Source organism: Rhipicephalus sanguineus, chromosome 2 (genome assembly GCF_013339695.2).
Source record: "Rhipicephalus sanguineus isolate Rsan-2018 chromosome 2, BIME_Rsan_1.4, whole genome shotgun sequence".
NCBI lineage: Eukaryota > Metazoa > Arthropoda > Arachnida > Ixodida > Ixodidae > Rhipicephalus > Rhipicephalus sanguineus.
The window spans coordinates 141,818,092-141,836,997 of record NC_051177.1 but is presented as its reverse complement, the minus strand read 5'-3'; the positions used below and the strand labels follow the sequence as shown (position 1 = coordinate 141,836,997).

The 18,906-nt window shown below is 46.3% G+C and overlaps 1 protein-coding gene across 1 annotated transcript in view; it reads right to left on the bottom strand.

Annotated features, from left to right (window-relative positions):
* Positions 1-18,906, bottom strand: part of LOC119383736 (protein ELYS) — a gene marked incomplete at its 3' end in the record, with an annotated part of 29,110 nt that extends 10,204 nt beyond the window's left edge. The window contains 6 exon segments of the mRNA XM_037652029.2: positions 1,043-1,137; positions 4,264-4,466; positions 5,091-5,192; positions 5,444-5,672; positions 17,484-17,640; positions 18,781-18,906. Of these exon segments, the coding sequence (XP_037507957.2) occupies positions 1,043-1,137; positions 4,264-4,466; positions 5,091-5,192; positions 5,444-5,672; positions 17,484-17,640; positions 18,781-18,874 (880 nt within the window).

Sequence of the window (18,906 nt, the reverse complement as noted above, 5' to 3'; positions counted from 1 at the left end):
CATTAGGTACTTATTGCAATAGATGAAACAAGATGCACAATTTTTTCATCAGTGTTCCCACTGTGCAAATGTGCAAGGTAATGCAAAGTGCTTTAGCAATGTTTCTACCAGCTGGACGAAACAAGATTGATATTTATCTGGAAGACTTTCTTTCTGGCCCTATCGCCACTTTCCGCTCACTTTCTGCAACGAGACATAATGGTGATAACTTACAACCGAATTATAGTAGTCTAGGGTAGAGAGCATCCATAGCTAGGCATTTTACAGAGCCCCACGCATAACCAAACTAAAGCAGGTACATTTTACGCAAAAAAAACGAAGTAAAGTGCAACAATAATCCAATTACTTGGTGCACTCACTTTATTTCTCTAGGAACATTGGCCCACTAGCTTAATTTAATGAGGAAGCAGCCAATATTGCAAAAAGACAGAAAAAGATGCAACAATGCCCTTCATTTATTGTCAATCCGGTGATTAAGTTGTCCATTTCTTTTTTCTAATCATGTGAAAGAGCAGCACTAAAGTGTTCCTCATGCCTGCATCCTGCTACACACTCCTATGCAATGTTACTGATTTAAATTTTGGGGTGTTACATGCCAAAACCATGACACGGTTATGATCCAAAGAAAAGGCAGAAGTTCGGGGGAAGATGGAAGTGTGAAGAAATGAAAGATTCGCGAGCACGAGGTGTCACTGGAGTCGATGTTTCGACAAGTGGACTTTTCTTCAAGCTTTCAAGGCTTATCGAGAATAGCTGAAGCAGTTGCAGCCTTGAAGAAGACAAGTCTGCTTGTCGAAACATCGGTTCCAGCGACACCCCGCGTTCGCGATATGGTTATGGGGCACACCTATTGGGTCTCCAGATTAATTTGGACTGCACAGGGTTCTCTTGTAACATGCACTGCGACTAAATCTAGGTACCCTTCACACGCATCAAATGCAGTCACCATGGCCGGGAATTGAACCCAAGCCCTCGCACCTTGAAATGCAACGCTATAGCCACTAAGCTACCACGGTGGGTCAACGTGACCTCGTGCGCTCACCCTTTCTGGACACGGCAACAATGCAGCCAAGCAGCTGTTCCAGGCTGGACAGATGGCTGTGCTTGCGGACCAGCTCAAGGGCATCAACCACCCGCCTGCAAACAGGTGGCCATGGTTGCTTAGGGCGCACAAATGAAATCTCTACGTACCAGCATGCTCAAACGTATGCCCACGTCGTACGGCCACATTTAACGCAGTGACGCAGTGATTAATGAATTTTTTTATTAAATGCTTTGGATCGACCCTTCAAAGATGAATTGGACAACCAGTGGTTATTGTTTATCAGCATGCATCTGGCACTATCAGATAACATTTGCACATTATGCTGCTTATATTCCCAGTTACAGCGAGCAATAATGAAATTAAACCCATTGCGACACCCGTTATGATAGACTACCTATAAATGCATGAAATTTGCACAATTTAAGGACAAGGTTCGGCAAACCAAATTTAAAGCAAGTGGCAGTGTTAGAAAAAAATTAGTGTATTTTACAGCAATTCTAATTACAACATAATTCTTGAATGGTCAGTCATGCTACATTTATTCAAAAACGAACAACCCACTCAAGTTACATGCAATGATCTGCTAGCAGCAAGCATTCATGAAAAGGTAAAGAATATTTTGAAATGCCTGCAGAAATGCCCCACGTGTCATTAACACGATACTGCCTTCACTAAAACCATCGTCCCTGTAGCAAAATATTTCAACCAGAAGAGATTACAAAAACTTTAGGCAACAAGAATACTTAATTTACCATTAGCTCAGTGTTTGTGGTCTTTTCCTTGCCAACAGAGCACAGGAATAGAAAAAGTAAGTTGCATCTCCAAATGTCACAAAGGGTTAATAAGTTCTGGCATCAAACATGAGTTCCCCTACACCGTATCCACTCATGTTTCAAATGCAATATTCTTCAGGTAGTCCGATACATGTGTATGTTACTGGAAACTAGAGCTGTGCAAATAGTGAAATTTGGGGTGCGAAGCAAATTCGAATATTGAAGTGTGAGTGCGAATCGAATCGAATATTTTTGAATATTTCTAGAATATTGTTCGAATACTTCGAAGCGAAATTGCAGAAAAAAAAAGTTAGAGAGGATTCCTAAGCATATTCTTATGAGATAGCAACATGAAAGTGTTTCTTTTTGCTAGGTTGATGAAGCACTGGCGGGGTGGTGTTTCATAGTTGTCTTATCAAGAATGAGGCAATGTAGAGGCCAAATTCTATTTATGTACATGATTTGGTGCAACCAAAGTGTTGCCGACAACACTTTACGCGTGATAGGCAAAGGTGCCATTTCCTCAGCCTCTTCTCTGAACTTCTGTGGAAGCCCAACTGATGTGACGGACAAGGATGTGCTCCCTTCAAGTCCGGAGTTCCAAATCTGCCACGTAGACGTCTATATATAAGAACATCTGAAATTTTGGGTGCTAAAAAGCTTCGGCGTCCGATTTTTCGCAGTTCCTGCCCAAATTTCAGGCCAAAAACAGCATTAATTGAGCCCCCAACTCTGACACATCTTTCATCTCCATGTTGGAACCAGCGTTTTCTTGAGTTAATACATTTGCGACCGTAGCGGAGCTTGAAAGGCAGCCTTGCCGCAATACGGGGGTGTGATGAGGTGAAGCATATTGAAAATCTAGAGACCACTTTCAATCGGACGATGACTGTGTCTTGGCAAAGTTTGACCGTAACGGAGCTTGAAGGGCAACTTTGCCGCAGTACCGGGGTGTAATAACGTGAAGCATTTTGAAAATCTAGGGACCACTTTCAATCGGACGTTGACTGTGTCTTGGCAAAGTTCGACCGTAACGGTGCATGAAAGGCAGCTTTGCCGCAATACCGAGGTGTAATAAAGTGAAGCATTTTGAAAATCTAGGGACCACTTTCAATCGGACGTTGACTGTGTCTTGGCAAAGTTCGACCGTAACGGAACTTGAAAGGCAGCTTTGCCGCAATACCGGGTTGTGATGAGGTGAAGCATATTAAAAATCTGAAGGGGCACTTTATATCGGACGTTGACTGTATTTGTTTTTGGGAAGTTCGAATAGTTCGAATAGTAAAATTCCAGTGTGAATCGAATCGAATAGCAAACACTATTCAAAAAATATTCGAAATTTCGAATATTCGCACATCCCTACTTTGTATATCATTACAAATTTACTGCACCTGAACTTTAAAGTACAATACCTAAGAGCACCCAAACAAAATGTTTTTCTAGATAACAATATGCAAAACATACCAGAAACAAGGACCTTGGACTAATAAAAAAGAAAGATATTTTGCATGAATGTTACAAGCGCACTTGAAAACAGCTGTGCCCTTTGAGGAGTCTTCCACACAACAATAACAGTCACATGGATTTCTTTCCTTTCTTAAAAACTGAGCACTTGTTACTTTGCTATTAAAAATTGCAATGCCATGCTGATAGCATACACAATGTTCATGACCTGGATGTACTGGATAGGTGGTGTTAGAGCAAGGAAAGGTACAAAAGCCACATGATGTTTACTTTTGTGACAGAAAGAGAGAAAAACGCAACTGTTTGTAGAGTGAAGTGCAGATGACCAACACCAGGCAGAACACGGGAAGAAAGTTGTGCCCTTGACCCGCGAAGAAGTTTATGTGCAACGTGCAAGAACAGTAATTGTTGGATGCAAAGCTGAGGTATGGGCCTTTTCAAAGAACAGAAGAATCACGCCTTTTCTGGGCTGCTGCACGGGGGTACAAAAGCTGACATCGCAGCTAAAAACAGCCCAGAGAGGATTATGGAAGCGCTGAGGGAGCCTTCGTTGACAAGGTGCATACAGTGTTCACAGCCTCATGTGCAACAATTTAGGGTTACCAAGGGTTGGGAAACACAGTCTAGGTAGGCAGAGAGTTAGATGGAGTGACGAAATTAAGTTCGCAGGGATAAAATAGTATCTGCTCGCACAGGACAGGGTGAACTGGAGGTCATTGGGAGAGGCCTTCGTCCTGCAGTGGACTGAAACAGGCCGACAGTGATGAATGCACGAGATTACATTTTAACCACCTTCAGTTTGTGTCACATCAGCATCACTTCAACTCGAACACTTACATCAGAGCCAATGTTCCCCTTAGCGGCCAGATTCGCAGCAACACGACGTGGTTATCACGAGCAATCACTCAAAGCAGTCGTCATACTAAATGCTTTGATGTTGCATCTGAATGTATGAGCACTGTACAAGAGCCTATCACGTACCAGTTGGCCAGCAGGGTGTCCAGGCACAGGGACATCTGCTCACGTGTGGACAATGGCTGTATGTGGTCGAGGCAGCGCAGGGCCTGGGGTGCCTGCCCACATCGCAGCAGGAGGTGCACCACGGGTGTCCACAGGGTGCTCACTAACGGCCGCATGCTCAAGGTGACCACCGATTTGGCATGGAGTAGCTTCTGTGTACCTTCCTGCATGCAATGCAGGTGCACCCAGTTGGGGAATATGGGCCACACACGCCCAAACCATTGGCTTTTCTACTAAAATTACCAGAGGGAGCATTCGAGCAGCCAGTGTTTAGTGACTATGCGAATAACATCACTGTGTTACACAGTGTGGCAGGCACTGCCACAGAGTATAACAGAGATCCCAAATGAGACTTGGTACTCCGTAATTTCGCGAATCTCTTCCCCTGAACTGAAGGAGCACCACCGGAACGGGTGACATGGTCACGTGGTGTGCAATGCGAGGGCATGAATCGCGATGATTTCATCCATCAACAGTCAGCTTTTATATGGGACTTGCAGCCTAAGGCTAGAGTGATGCACAGTCAATTATGTTTGTTCATTCCTGCTACTTCAATTGCTTCCAAATATTCGCGACAGTTACCATACATATAAAAAAGTATTTTTGCTAAAACAACAAAATTTTATTTTTCGGGAAGCCCAGTGTTTATATATTCGGAGAGCAAGAACGTTTTCACTGAGGGCGGACCCCATCTCCGTTACGAATTCGTGTCAAGCTTCGCCCTTCACTTCTGTAAGTCATCGGGAACTGCAGTTTGCTGCTTTCAATGTTGCTGCCCCTGCCATTACCTGGTGCCTGCCATGGTCGAGGTACCAGATGCCCTGGATGAGGCTCTGCAGGTCATCTCCCAAGTGGAACACAGTTGGAAAGTCTTCCAGTTCTTCCTTGACCTGCAAGAAGATGAACCGGCGGTGACACTTCATTGCAGCCACCAATGTACTAACACTTACACACAATATGCACATGGAAGAGGTGTCAGCAAGACTTAAAGAAATAGCAGATTGCCTTTCAGAATGTGTGCTCTGGTGCAAGCACAGTGACATCATTTACCCAATTATTTCTTATTACATATTATTTGACTGTGTTGAAATACAACATTCCTTGCGTTGCTTTCAATGACATAAAAAAAATTGATGCACACCTCTGGATATTCGAGACAGATGACAGCAGAGATGTCCAGCAGAAGGTAGTAAGTGATTGCGTGAGGCACCCAGGTTTCAAGGCCACGCTGAAGGTAAAGCTCAGTGGCCCTCTGGAGGCTAGGTGGAGGGTAGCATTCCCTCAGAGGGTGGCAACTGTTGGCACTGTCCAAGTTTTCCGAGGCTGCCTCCACAAGCACGTCCACCAGCAGCCTTCCACCCATGTCATCCCTGCACAAGAATTTTAATTCGTGCCCTTCAGGAATAACAGAGAGCTGGGCTAGTTGGCAGGTATCCATGTTTTAAGACTGGGCATGCATACACGGACACAAGAGAGAAGTCAAGACAACACATATGGCATTTGTGTTGTCTTGACTTCTTTCTCTTGTGTACGTGTGTGCACGCCCAATCTCTTATTGAACATGAGTGCCCTTCAAATGTAGTCTTAACAAAATCAACACTACGAGAGTATTCCAAACTCTGGATTGATGAAAATACAGTCAACTGCCGATTTTTCGGACGCCCGACTTTCCGGACATGCTCGAAAATTCGGACGCTTTCGCGGCACCGTCACCAGCCCCATAGACTTCAATGTATTAGAACGTACAAAATTTCGGACGCTGAAGCTATTCCGCGTCGGATTTTTCGGACTTTCTGCCCAAATTGAAAGTCCGAAAGGCATTATTTGAAGCCCCCACCTCTGCCGCGTCTATAATCTCTTAGGTTCGAACCAGCGCTTTCGCCAGTCGTCTGTTTGAGACAGTAGCAGAGTCCGAAAGTCTGCTTTGCCGCAGTGCCGAAGCGTTATGGGGTGAAGCAGACCAGAAATTCAATGGGGCCGCTATCGCGGCGCCGTGCGGCGATGTTACGGATAAGCATCGGAAATGCACGGAGGCGTGATGGCGGCAGCTGGCAAACGCGCCAGTACGGCTTAATCGCTGACAACCCTTACGATAAGCATCTTCAGTTACCTGCTCGGTAGTGCACGTGGCCTAGCGCAGTTGCATGCGTACTGCACACATTTAATAGGCGAGAACCCAAATGTGCTGCGCCGCCATTCCTGCTGCCTCTTTTTTGTGCGAGACCGCTAAGTGCACCGCATAGACGTGTTGCCTTCGCGGACAAAACCAGCTCGCCATTGCCGCGCCCGTGAGCGGTCAGAAACTAAGTGCGCATCACGAACTCTTTCATGATAAATGCGTGCGTACGATATAGCAACAGTAAAGTGACGGCGTCAGCTTAGTTGGCGATGTGCTGCACACAACTAGAAATGATCGGCTTGACATGGCAGCAAATGCTGCGTATCGGCGGCGATTCGGCGATGTGTGTACGCATCGTTTACATGCGCACACGCATCGGGGAAAGCCGGACGAGTCGTCCACACTTCCGCCACAGTCCTTGTGTTTCGCGTCATCGTTTACAAACGCTTCATGCGAGATAGCCGTAATCTATTCCGCGCTTTGCTGTTATCAGCTGCGCTCATCACGAGATGCAAAAGTGGCGGTTGGCACGTACGTAGTTAAGCGGGGTTCGCGGCAGGTACCGAATGTATTTGCGAGAGCCTGGGCGCAGCCCCAAAATTCCTGATAATTGTACTGGGAGGCATTAAAGCTATTTCGGACGTGGCTGTGGCGACTTGACCACTTGAGCAGAATAAAAAATTTGTTTTTTCGGACTGCCCGTTTTTTCGGACGATTTGGCGGTCCCTAGGGAGTCCCAAAAATCGGCAGTCAACTGTACTGCATTGCTTGATACAGACTCCCAAAATGAAATAATTACTGGTGTTTAAACATCTGAACACTATCTTCCGGTGTACAGTAGGTCGCACTTGCATATAAGGCGCAGTCCCTGCTTCTCGCGACCTTCACGGAAAAAAAAAATTGTTACACAAAACACGCCTGTATTAAATTTGATCGGCAAGTTACAATATGATTACGTGGTTTGTGCACATTTGTCGCAAAATATCCTGCTCACAAAATTTTCATGAGCATGTGTTTTATGAGCTGCAAATTCTGGCAGAATAAAGCGTGAAGCTAACTGAACTAACAGGTTAACAGAAAACCAATATTTATTACACTTCACTCTAAGCCATCAAAGGCCTCACCCTCTGATGCAATCTAAAAGAAATTGAAGGGCTACAGCACTTAGCTGTGTTTGTGTTTTAGTATGCGTTAGATAAAGACACTTTAGGTGATTTTCTTGGGTGCAATGTGCTTCTAAGTAATCACAATGTCCCCATGTGGGGTGTAAAGACTCTTCAATGCACGCACTGTCGCCAGGGCTTCTGGGAGGCTGGTAAAGTCCAAGTGGTTGTAAAGTGTAGCGGTTGTCCAAGACCAGATCTATACAAGTGCCCCGGGTTGTAGTGACAGTACCTTTGGGTGTAGCCAACTGCAACGCTAAACTAGTTCTCACTTCAGCTTGAGCTTTTGGCCACCGCGCAGCGCGAGAGGGAGGTCACAGGACTTTTTCTATGGTCACAAATGTACCGTACCAAACCTTCCAAGGTCACTTGAGGTCAAGAACATACCTAGACACTTATGGTTAGTGCCATAAAAGTTCTGGCATTTAGACCAGCATCAACGCCGTGTTGCCGTCTTTCACCTTTTGTGCAGTCTTTTACGCAATGCTGTAAACACCTTGAAACACAGGAAGAAAGAACTCTCACGTTATACACAAGAAAATATGGTACCTAATTAATTCAAGTTGTCAACTATGCATGAACATAAAGCAAGGAAACAAAAAAGAACTTTCAACCTGCTATTCGCCACGAGATAAGGCTACAGGTGGCAGCACCGTCGCCACGCTAGTGTGGATAGGCGGTTATCGGCGCGTATACAAACGCATACAACAGCACCTCGTTGTGAGCAATTTGACCTGATTTCCGGCAAACAAAATGCGTTGACTGCAGCTTTTTAATGCACGAAACGCGCCGAACGTTACTATTACTTGTGAGAGAAGCGCATTATGCCAACGAACGGGTTGCTCGCCTTCGGCAACAGTCGACATTTTCGTAATGGATGACGTTTTCTTCTTGTTGTTTTACTTGTACGTGTTTAGCTTATGTTCCACCTACTACGCACTGCTGTAGCATGACTGAATTAAGTATTTACTCCTTGTTGATATGGGTACCCCGCAACAAAAAGAAAGCCCGTATTCCTGCACGATGAGTTCAAATAGCACTTTGTGCACTGCGTACTCAAATATTCATCCGCATTTATTATTCAGGTCTTCATGAAATGGAGGACAGTTGATAGGAAAGCTACGTGGCTGACAGCGCTTAAGCGCTACGGAGACGTTTAACACGCACACGCTTGTTTTTATTCCAGTAATAGTACGCAAATGTATTTGTACAGCACGGGACTTTCTTCGATTCATTACTTGTGCGACAATAATGGAACAAAGGCACGGCTATTTCACGGGACCAAAGTAAGTTTTTTCACGCGAATAATGTCCACTGCCTTTTTTATTTATTTATTTATTTACTCTCGTACCCACAGCGCCATTTAGGCGCTGTGGGTACGTCAATCTATAACAATGCGAAACAAGCGCTCAAGATAATGTAAAGAAAAAAAGATGTGGCTTCACGTGAAATTACTACGACATACGCCGTTTGGATTAATTTTGACCATCAGGGCTGTAACGCGTACCTTAATCTAAGTACACGGGTGTTTTTGTATAAATTTCGCCACAAGTTAAATTGCGCAAGGCAACTCAGTTTTGCGATTTCCATGTCATTCCATTTTCTGTTCTTTTTAGGGGACAATTTAAGTACCAAAGTGTCAGACGTGACTTGACAGAAATATTTCTCTATAGTGGGACCAGGACCGTACACTACTAAAGCTTGTCGCGTAACCTATAAACGACAGTCCCGAAGTTATACACCTAACCACAACGCTCAAGTGCATGAGAACCCCTTTTTTTTTTACCACCTAGCCACTAAAAGGCTATATTCACATGAGGGTTAATATACATCTCAACTTTAGGACAACGCCAAGCCAAGTGCACTTTGCAATGCGCTTGAACCACAGAGCGGCACCTACACTGATATGACTCTCGTGAACGGATGGTACGACGACCACACACAGCACTCTCGATAAGTGCACTCACTGACCTTATTACAGTCGATCAAGGCCAAATGCTTCTTTACATCGTGTTAGGCATACGTACGTGCAGTTAAATTTGCACTAACGCAACGGAACAAACCGCCTTTTGAGGACCTGCATGACGTACCCGCACATACAAACACAACGTGGCTAGCAGATGACTCATGGAGCAATCTACACTAGGCACGGTTCAGCGAGAAGCCGCCAGGTGGAGACTCCGCTCGATCTCGCGGCCAATAGCGAGCATAACATAGTGCAGCCTCCAATGTCATACAAAGCAGACCTTCCCATCTAGGACATGATTATTTAAAGTCTGCAAAGATGGCACATGCAATGGTGTAACAGTCAAATGGCTTCTTGCAGCAGCTCTTGTAGCAGACCTTCTGCCTTTTGCAGCAGAAAATTTTGGATAACTAGGTGACCAAGGAAAAAAAGTCAGTCCCACCTAAGAAGCGAAGCGTCGATAGCAAACGCATAAATCAGAAAAGCTACTCAAAGTAAGGTTTGTTGATTTATCGGTCGTAGTTACTGCTGTAAACATTCAATTATTAATCAACAAGCAAGGTGTCACACATACACAATCAAAGTTGACCCTATCCTGCTCAACGATAGCAAAATCTGGCTTCAGTCACAACTCTGGCGTTATGAACAGTGCAACAGAAGCGACCAAGCGCATTGAATTGCCTCTTGCTCCAAACTCGGAACTCCTGATCAGCTAGCCATGTTGGTTAGCCGCAAGTCAAGTGCCTTGCGACCCCATTTGGGTAAATTGTCGCACCACGATGCCTCTCGCATTCATGCATTTCCAAAAATGAGAACGCGACCGCCTGCGCTAGACAAGTAGGGACACGGCATGCCTGCCATCTCGGCTCACCCCGTTCTTGAACCCACCGTGGATTGAGCAGTATTCACTTGATGGACGTAATCACGGACAAATCAGTCACATTACATGTGGCACAATCCGGATTGCTCCACAGCCAGCATTTACCCGACAGGGGAGAATTTACATGACAGGGGAGCATTTCGATATTTCTCGTCAAAGATCCCAACTGTGATGTAGGTCTCTGTCATTTCACACATCACTTTGGGCAGACCAAAGGAACGCTGTGGGAATGGGTGATGTATGGCCGTGAATGCGCAATCCGCAAGCTCTCCGATCGCGATTTGGTTCGTCATGTAAATACAGCTTTACCTGCAGGATAAGGAACGTCAATTACTAATGCACTCAAGTACAGCCTTTGCCTTGTTTTGCACAAACATACTGTCACGTGGTCGTGGACGAAGAAGACGGCAGTCAGCGAGTTCAAAGAAGGAACTCTTTATCAGGGCGAACTTGTGCTCGGAAAATGAAAGGCAAAAGTAGAGCAATTCACACTGTAAACTGATAGCGGCGAGAACAGTCTTTGGCCGTCGAGTAATCTGCCAAGCGGTAAAGCCTGTCAGCATTTATACATATGCAATCTAAGATTCCAGCGTTATTGCTGGTGGCTTCATAAGTTCCAGAATAAACTATGATATTCATGTTGTGCGCATAATCTTATCTGAAGGTTCTAAAATAATCTGGAAGGTACCTAATCATTTGGGTGTGGTTTGCGCAAGGCAGTAGTTACATATGTAATGGGTTGGCTACATAGAAAAAAGGAGTGCACGAGGTAATATGCTCTCCTCTGCCCCTTACATCCCCCTCCACCCACTGCTTCGCCGCATGCACACCTGTCCAAGTCTTTGCGCATTCCCCCTCTCCGTTGCCTCTTCCACTACGGGGCACTCGGTTACACATAAAAGCATAAATTGCTGCCATCCAGATTCAGTGAACGCCCACTCCATTTGTTGGCTCAAATCTTGTCTCTTGCATTGCGCCACTCCCTTCCCCCTGAACCGTGCTTCGTTGATGGCTGCAGAACATAGCTCCACCTTTTCTTCTCCTAACAATAATCACTTCCCCTACGGATGGTAGAGAAGAGATACACACGCTCACTGGCCTCTCCACTGACCTCTATATCCATAACACCCCAAACATCTAAAAAACAAAAGTAATAATACCTCGCAGACCCTTTAGGCAATGCTAAGTAGATCACAAGCAAAAGCCTATGCTCTCAAGAGACATTAATTAAATTACTTTTGACGTTCCATTTGAAGACAAATGGAAGCATCTGAAGACAAAGCAGTATCATTAAATCAATCTTGTGCTTTTCAATGGTCGAATTTCCTAAGCGATGTCCTTTTATGCTCAAAAATATGCAGCACAATCTTCAGAACTTTGACAATGTGCGTCAAGCAAGAATTAGGGGAGAGTCGGGAGGATTGGGACACTTTTCACAAATGTACTTTCACTTTTCTTTATTTCGAGCACAGAACGAGGTTTGGTAGATTATAATATAGGTCGAGGTATGCTACACATATTCTCAGAAGCACTGGTTCCTGCAACTTCTGGCGTAGCTGTAAAAAAAAAAAAGTTTATAACAGCCAAAATCTGTTCCATTCCACCTCCCTCTCTGGGTGGAGTGGGACATCACTTGGGAGGAATGGGACATCCGTACACACTTGTCCAAATGTCTTCAGCGAACATTATAAGCCGAAAGATCAACATCAAACTTAAAGCAGGATTGCAGACGCTTTGTGCCCCCAATAGTTTTTGGTGCAGGCAGCTTCATCATGATATCTGCTATCGGCCGGTACGGTCCCCACATCTTTCTGAGGAGGAAAGTAAAAACTGGAGCTCTCTTCTTTCTTTAGCAGGAACTGGACACCGACGTCACTATTATCATTGCTCTCAACTCTACCCGTGTAATAATGTCAGATTTTGTTTTACCAAACCTGACAATAACAAAATCGCCTCTTGTAACTTGAACAGGTTCATTCGGCCAATCGACTTCAGAAATGTCAGGCAAAATGACGCGGTCATTTTTGCCGACTCCGTCGTGCCAACCTCTCTATAGCTTCTTGTTCAACTGCCTGCTTCTCTGGCGTAGCTGTAAGGACTTTTTTCCTACCTTTCTTCCTTCCTTGCAGCCGTAGGGAAGGGCCTAAGGTCACTTCGAACAATTCGGCTCGGAGAAGCAGTTGACATCGAGGCCGATTCATCGACAGTGGGAGTGAAGATATCTGCAGAGACACTTCGAGCTCTGTTAGTGTTTACCTTGGCGTTTGAAACATTTTCCAGAAGGCTTGCGCTGCTCGTTTCACTGACGATGGTGGCTGTTTGCCGGGACACCTCTCCGCAAGGGGAAGCTACGGGTCTGTCAGTGACCGACGACATCATGTAGTCATCCACAGTGAAAAGCTCGCTATTCAAAGGCCAAATGCCTGTTTTTTGAAAGCCAGAGATTATGTTCTTTTGTGTCACCGTTAGTACGTAGGCGGATCCCACAAGTTCTGCAACGCTGTAGATGGAGATGGCCTTCCCTGGGTTGTTTGTGAGCCAATCGTTGCAAGCAGCGTTGTACCGCGATTTAAATGGTCCGTATACGGATACATCAAGTGGCTGCAGGCGGTGGCTACAGTGTGGAGGAAAGGTGAGCAAGATGACGCCACTCTCTTTGGCCTTGTTAATGGTGCTGATGCTGACATGGCTTTCATGATTGTCAAGAATTAAAAGAATGGGTTCTTCCGTCGAGCACTTCGTGTGTCTTACAATGTGTTCTAAAGCCAGTAAAAACAATTCACTGGACATCCATCCTGACCTGTTTGCCAAGCCAAGACTTCCGGCTGGGGCACCTTTCAGAAAAAAAAATCTTTGAATCTCACTTGAGGAAAAATTAACACCGGCGGTAGAGCGTTTCCTATCGCAGTGACAGTGCACAAAACGGTCACTAATTCGCCGCGATATGCTGATGTGACCTGACCAATTTGCTTCTCTGCACGTGCTGCTACTACCTTTGGTGGATTGTGTGCAGTCGTGAAGCCCGTTTCATCACAATTGAGATGCGGTCTGGAGTAAGCTGGTATCGGTCGTAGACACTCTTCAGGTTTGAAAGAAAGGCAAAGAGAGACTAGTCGCTTCTGGCGATCGAAGGGACAGCTCAGGATGGCGGTCCATAAAACCCATAAACCAGTCTCTTCCAGCTAAATTGTTGGCTTCCCACGACGCTGGGCACTTCCGGTTTAAGGCTTTTGTATATTGTTACGCCAGTGAGCGAACCTGCATCCTCGTAGGTCCGTCGTGCATTTTGCTAGCCTTCAGCAGATATTCCTTCAAGCGCACTTCATCTTCTGAGGTGAAAATCATTCCGCAAACCAAATTGGACTTGAACAAGATGTTATCTTTGTCACCGCTATCCTTGTACTTCTTGACTGCTCGGCCAAGCGCTGATTTCGATATCTTCAGAGCTTCTGCTACTTCCCTTATACTTTTCTTTTGGTCGCCCACCAATCTCACAGCATCAAGCGTCAAACTGTTCGATGCTTGAGCCCTATCGGGATGTTTTCTTTTGTACACCCTTGGCATCTTCCTGAAAATTGAAATGAGCAATAACTTGCAAATGCAAATATTCACTCGCGCGACCCACGCTCAACTTTGTCTCACCTAATTTACTGAACGCAGTTCACAGCACTCCTGCTGTAGCCGACTATTCGCGCTTATCTCGTGCCACTCGACAACGTGAAGGTAACTACAGTGGAACTTCGATTATACGTCCCCCGGTCCTGCGACGACCCGCGTTTTACGACGAATTGGCTTGGTCCCGGCAAAACCCCCATAGAAATAATGTATTAAAAACCTCAACTGTACGACGCAATTTTACGCCGGCCCTGCCTCGTACGACGCTTCGCTGGACTGTCCGAGAAAAAAAAAGACCTACGATGACGCGGGCTGGCACGCAAACACACTGCGGCCGGGCGAAAAAAGTCGGGAAACCGAGGAACCGAGTTCGTATCCGCGCAGCCACCACAGGGCCTCTTCAATTTTTCGACACGCGGTCGGCCATAGCTAGCCAGAGCCAACGTTGGCCGGAGCCAGCCGGAGCGCATTAGTTTTGTCGCATTGCACTGCGCACTTCCGTTGTCGCCTTTTTTTTTTTTTCTTTCTCTTCTTTTGGGTGGTTTTGTAGTGACCGTTGTGAGCAGATAACATGGCAGATAATTTCGAGCTCGCTTTCTAGTATGCGATAACTTTCACTAGATTTCGTGTCATTATACCGGACGTGTTGAACGGCGATTGTTGAGCCAATGTTTGTGACAGCCGCGGGAACCGGAACTCGCCGCTGTCTAGCTACCAGAGGGCTGGGGCGTTTTAGCCGCTCGCGATTGGTCGAAGCTTGCAAATCGAATAGGCCTACTGCCGTGCTGCCATTCAGCCATTCCTTCACGTGTTTGCCTCATCGGTTGGTTGTGCTGCGCCGCAGCTGCTGTGTCCACGTGCAAAATTTTCTGTGTTCGAACATTGGTGTGCGAGGAAGCTTTCGAATTCTTGGTTGCGAGTGCTGCGTCTCGCAATGTCGCGGAACCGAAAACCGCTGACGCTCGGAGAAAAGCTTCGCATAATCGAGGAGGCAGAGAAGCGGAACGGAGCAACAAAGGCCAGCATTGCCCGCGACCTGAACATTCCCGAGTCGTCGCTGAAAACGATCCTCGCGAAGAAGGACAGCATCCTACTAAATGCGGCAAAGTTCGGCCTGAACAGGAAGGCCGCGAAAGATGGCAAATATGCTGCCATGGAGAAGGCCCTCGTTGAGTGGTTGCGTCAGGCCCGCAGTTCAGGAATCGCCGTGGATGGCGCAATTTTGAAGGACAAGGCTGAGACAGTTGCATTGCGCTGCGGCATTGACGACTTTAAAGCCTCCAATGGCTGGTTGGATCGCTTTAAAAAACGCAGTGGAGTTGTGTACAGCCGCTGCTGTGGAGAGAGCGCGTCAGTCAGCTCCGACACTGTAGAAAAGTGGACTGCATTGCTGCCGGAATTGATACGGGAATAAAAGCCGTCCGACGTGTTCAACGTGGACTAAACTGGATTATTTTATAATATGCAGCCAGAACAGACATTGGCACTCAAAGGAGAGAGCTATCACGGGGGTGCGCGAAGCAAAGAGCGTCTTACCGTATTGCTTTGCGCTAATGAAGACTGCTCTGAAAAGCTTCCTGCCCTCGTGATCGGCAAGTTTGAGAAGCCGTGATGCTTCAAGAATTTGAAAAGGCTGCTGTGCCAGTACACGTTCAACCGGAAAGCCTGGATGACGGCTGCTATGTTTTCTACATATCTGCAGCAGCTGGACTCCAAAATGGGGGCTAAGAACAGAAAGATTCTTCTTCTGCTTGACAATGCGCCATGCCATCCATCAGATATGTCGCATTTGAGAAATGTGAAAGTTGTATTTCTGCTCCCCAATTGCACTAGCCAGCTGCAGCCACTTGACGCTGGCGTCATCAAGTGCATGAAACAGAAATATCGGAAGTTTCTGGTGCAGCGTCGGCTGGCGGGCATGGAACGCAAGCAGTTGGATAAGAAGCTTTCCGTGCTTGATGCAATGCACTACATTGCTAGTGCATGGGACACAGTCACGCCAGAAACTATCGCCAACTCCTTCAGGCACTGCGGCTTTAATAGAAGTGGTGCTTGTTCTACCAGTGAAGCTGCACTGCCTGTTGACGATGAACCAGAGTTCGGCAGCCTGGAGCTGCCTGGATCTTTCGCTGACTATGTTGGTGCCGACGACGACGTTGCAGTGTGCAGTGAAGTGTCACTGGATGACATTATCGAAACTGTGCGTCCCGACACTGCGGGAACTTCCGACGAGGAAGAGATGGACGACGCTGCAGAGGCTAGCGTGTCCGTTCCGACTTACGCGGACGTGTTGTGCTACGTCGACCACATTCGGCGGTTTGCTTGCGCACGCGATGAGATCGGCGACTTGCTGCCAGATGTTGCAGCTATTGAAAGAAAGCTGATGCGTCGTGGCTGGGCAAACTCTCAGAAGAAAATCACAGATTTTTTTAAAAGGTGAGAAAGGTTCGTTCACACCTCCGATAAAATGCGTGGTTGTCATTTTTTCAATTTAATCTACGTTCCTCAGAGCAGCGTAGGTTTGTGCCGCGGACTTTCTTAGGCATTATGTGCCCGCTGTTGTGGGGCAAAAATGACCGTCACTGCCTATATTCTCGGTTTTTCGATTATACGACGCCCGGATTACACGACGATTTTGCGTGGTCCCCTGAAAGTCGTATAATCGAAGTTCCACTGTAAATCTTTGTAACAGAGCAATATCAATATTTATAACGTCATCTTAGTACAGGCCTTGTTAACGTGAATTGTATGTAGTCTGCCTATGTGTTGTCTAATCTGATCTTCATGGCACCGAATATTTAAAAGCTTATCATGCGAAATAAATAAAAATAACTGCTTGCTGGGCTAATTCGGCTCAACCTTGAAGCTTCATTACTGGTCACAGCAGGAACTTTACTGTGGGGAGGACTGGGACAAAGTCCCGTTCCACCCGCACCTCAGCTGTCCCACTCCTCCCTAGGTACATTGCCCAAGGTAAACAACGTTCAACGGCAAAAGTTCGAGCGTTAGGCCTAGAGTTGTTCTTGCAAAAAGTACGGCGATGATGCGTGTTTTGGGAGACAAATTGGTACTAGCGACTAAAAAGCAGTTTCAGTCTCAGATAACAGATACTCAGATAGCAGAAACTTACTTTTGGCACGTGAAAAAGACGATTTCCTGTCACAGAAAGCTGCACGCGCCGGAGACGTCCACCATTACAGCCAGGCTGTCGGTATGTTAGCGCCATCTAGTGAGTATTTCGCCAGTGTCCCAGAAATAACTGTAGGAGAGATACAGGAGTTGTCCCATTCCTCCAACTGTCCCAAACCTCACGACTCTCCCCTACCGGTGGAATCAACCCTTGGTCACAAGAAATAGCTTCAAGATTGGAGATTGGAAGCGCTTGTAAGTTGTGGGGACGTTCTCAACAGTGATGTAAAAAGAAAATAGAAAGCCTACCTGGCTTGGTGGCACCAGTTGTTGAGGATCGCGTATGGGTAGGCAAGGCCGTCGCCAACGCGGTGGTCTGGTAACAATCCAGATTGAACCAAGAAGAGTAAAACCGACAGGTGGCCCTTCAGCAGGCCCGTCACTTCATGCCAAATACACAGCACATCTGCATTTTACAACAACCAGAAGTGATCAAGCTTGTCCAACTACGAGAAGGCATTAGATGATCAGCACTGAAAGATGTGCCCCTCAGAGTGCAGCAAAACAAGGGAGAAAAGACGCAGTGAATTAATGCCGGCAAAGGCCTACAGCAAGTTGCCTTGCCGTTTTACCAGCAAGCAACTTTTGTGTTGTGACCCGAGTGACAATACAGTTGCGATAGTCAAACGCAGATATGCTTGTTGACAACCTCACTGCACATTAAAAATTGTAAAATTTTTCATCATAATTGTAACCTGTAAACAAATTGTCCCTAAACTTCTCTCAAGCTTTTCCCGACTAGCAGGTACTATTGGCGTCAAATGAAACCCGAACAGTAGCAAGCATTAGCAATGGTATATAGTGCGCGCCGTCCAGTCATGACCGTGGACATGCGCAGTGCTTCCAAGCCGAAGTGCTGCGCGCTTGTCAAGGGTGATGAATGGATGGCACACACTATACCATTTCTAATTCTTGCCGCTATTCGTGTTTCATTTGACGCCAACAGTACTTGGCTGCCAACCACTCATGATGGCTACTGTCAAGATGGAGACAAATGGCATGGCAACTGCATGTCTGTTTTGTCAGTTTTCATGGAAGTCGTGTACACACCCGCCCAACCAAACCTTCCCATTTGTGGACGCTGTCTTATCAGCACCGCTTATCATTTCTGCCCTGGCATAAAATGGGCAAGCACTTGTTCACAGTCTGGAATAAGGGATCAATAAATCTATTTCGGCTTTTTTTAATACTATGCTAGGCACTACCATGTCCCAATTTGACATGCTCCTTGATTACACTAGTCAACTGTAGTTCCCATCGTTTTTCTTTACGTCATAATCACAACCTTTCTATTAAAAAAAAGTGCAAGTGATGCCCCTTTACACTTTCTGTGGCTTCGTTAGGCTGTGTTTAACAAGAAAATGGGCTCCTCGAACCATTCCTCTTCTTTCGTATACTTTATTGCCGAGTTACAAATGGCTTTGCGGTTTTACGTGCCAACTCTTGCAGCATAGCGATGCAGGGGTTGTTTTCAAACCATGGCGAGTTGCCGTGTTTGGCAAGACGAGCTAAATCTAGGAGGCGCACGTCGAGAAGTGATGCTCACCCTGGTCGTCGGCCGGCATGCTCAAGGCATGCTCCAGCAGCCTGTGCAAGATGCGCAGCTCCTCAAGGTGTGCTGACATTCGGCACCCAACCATCGCGGGATCCTGACCCGAACAGTCAAACAGCG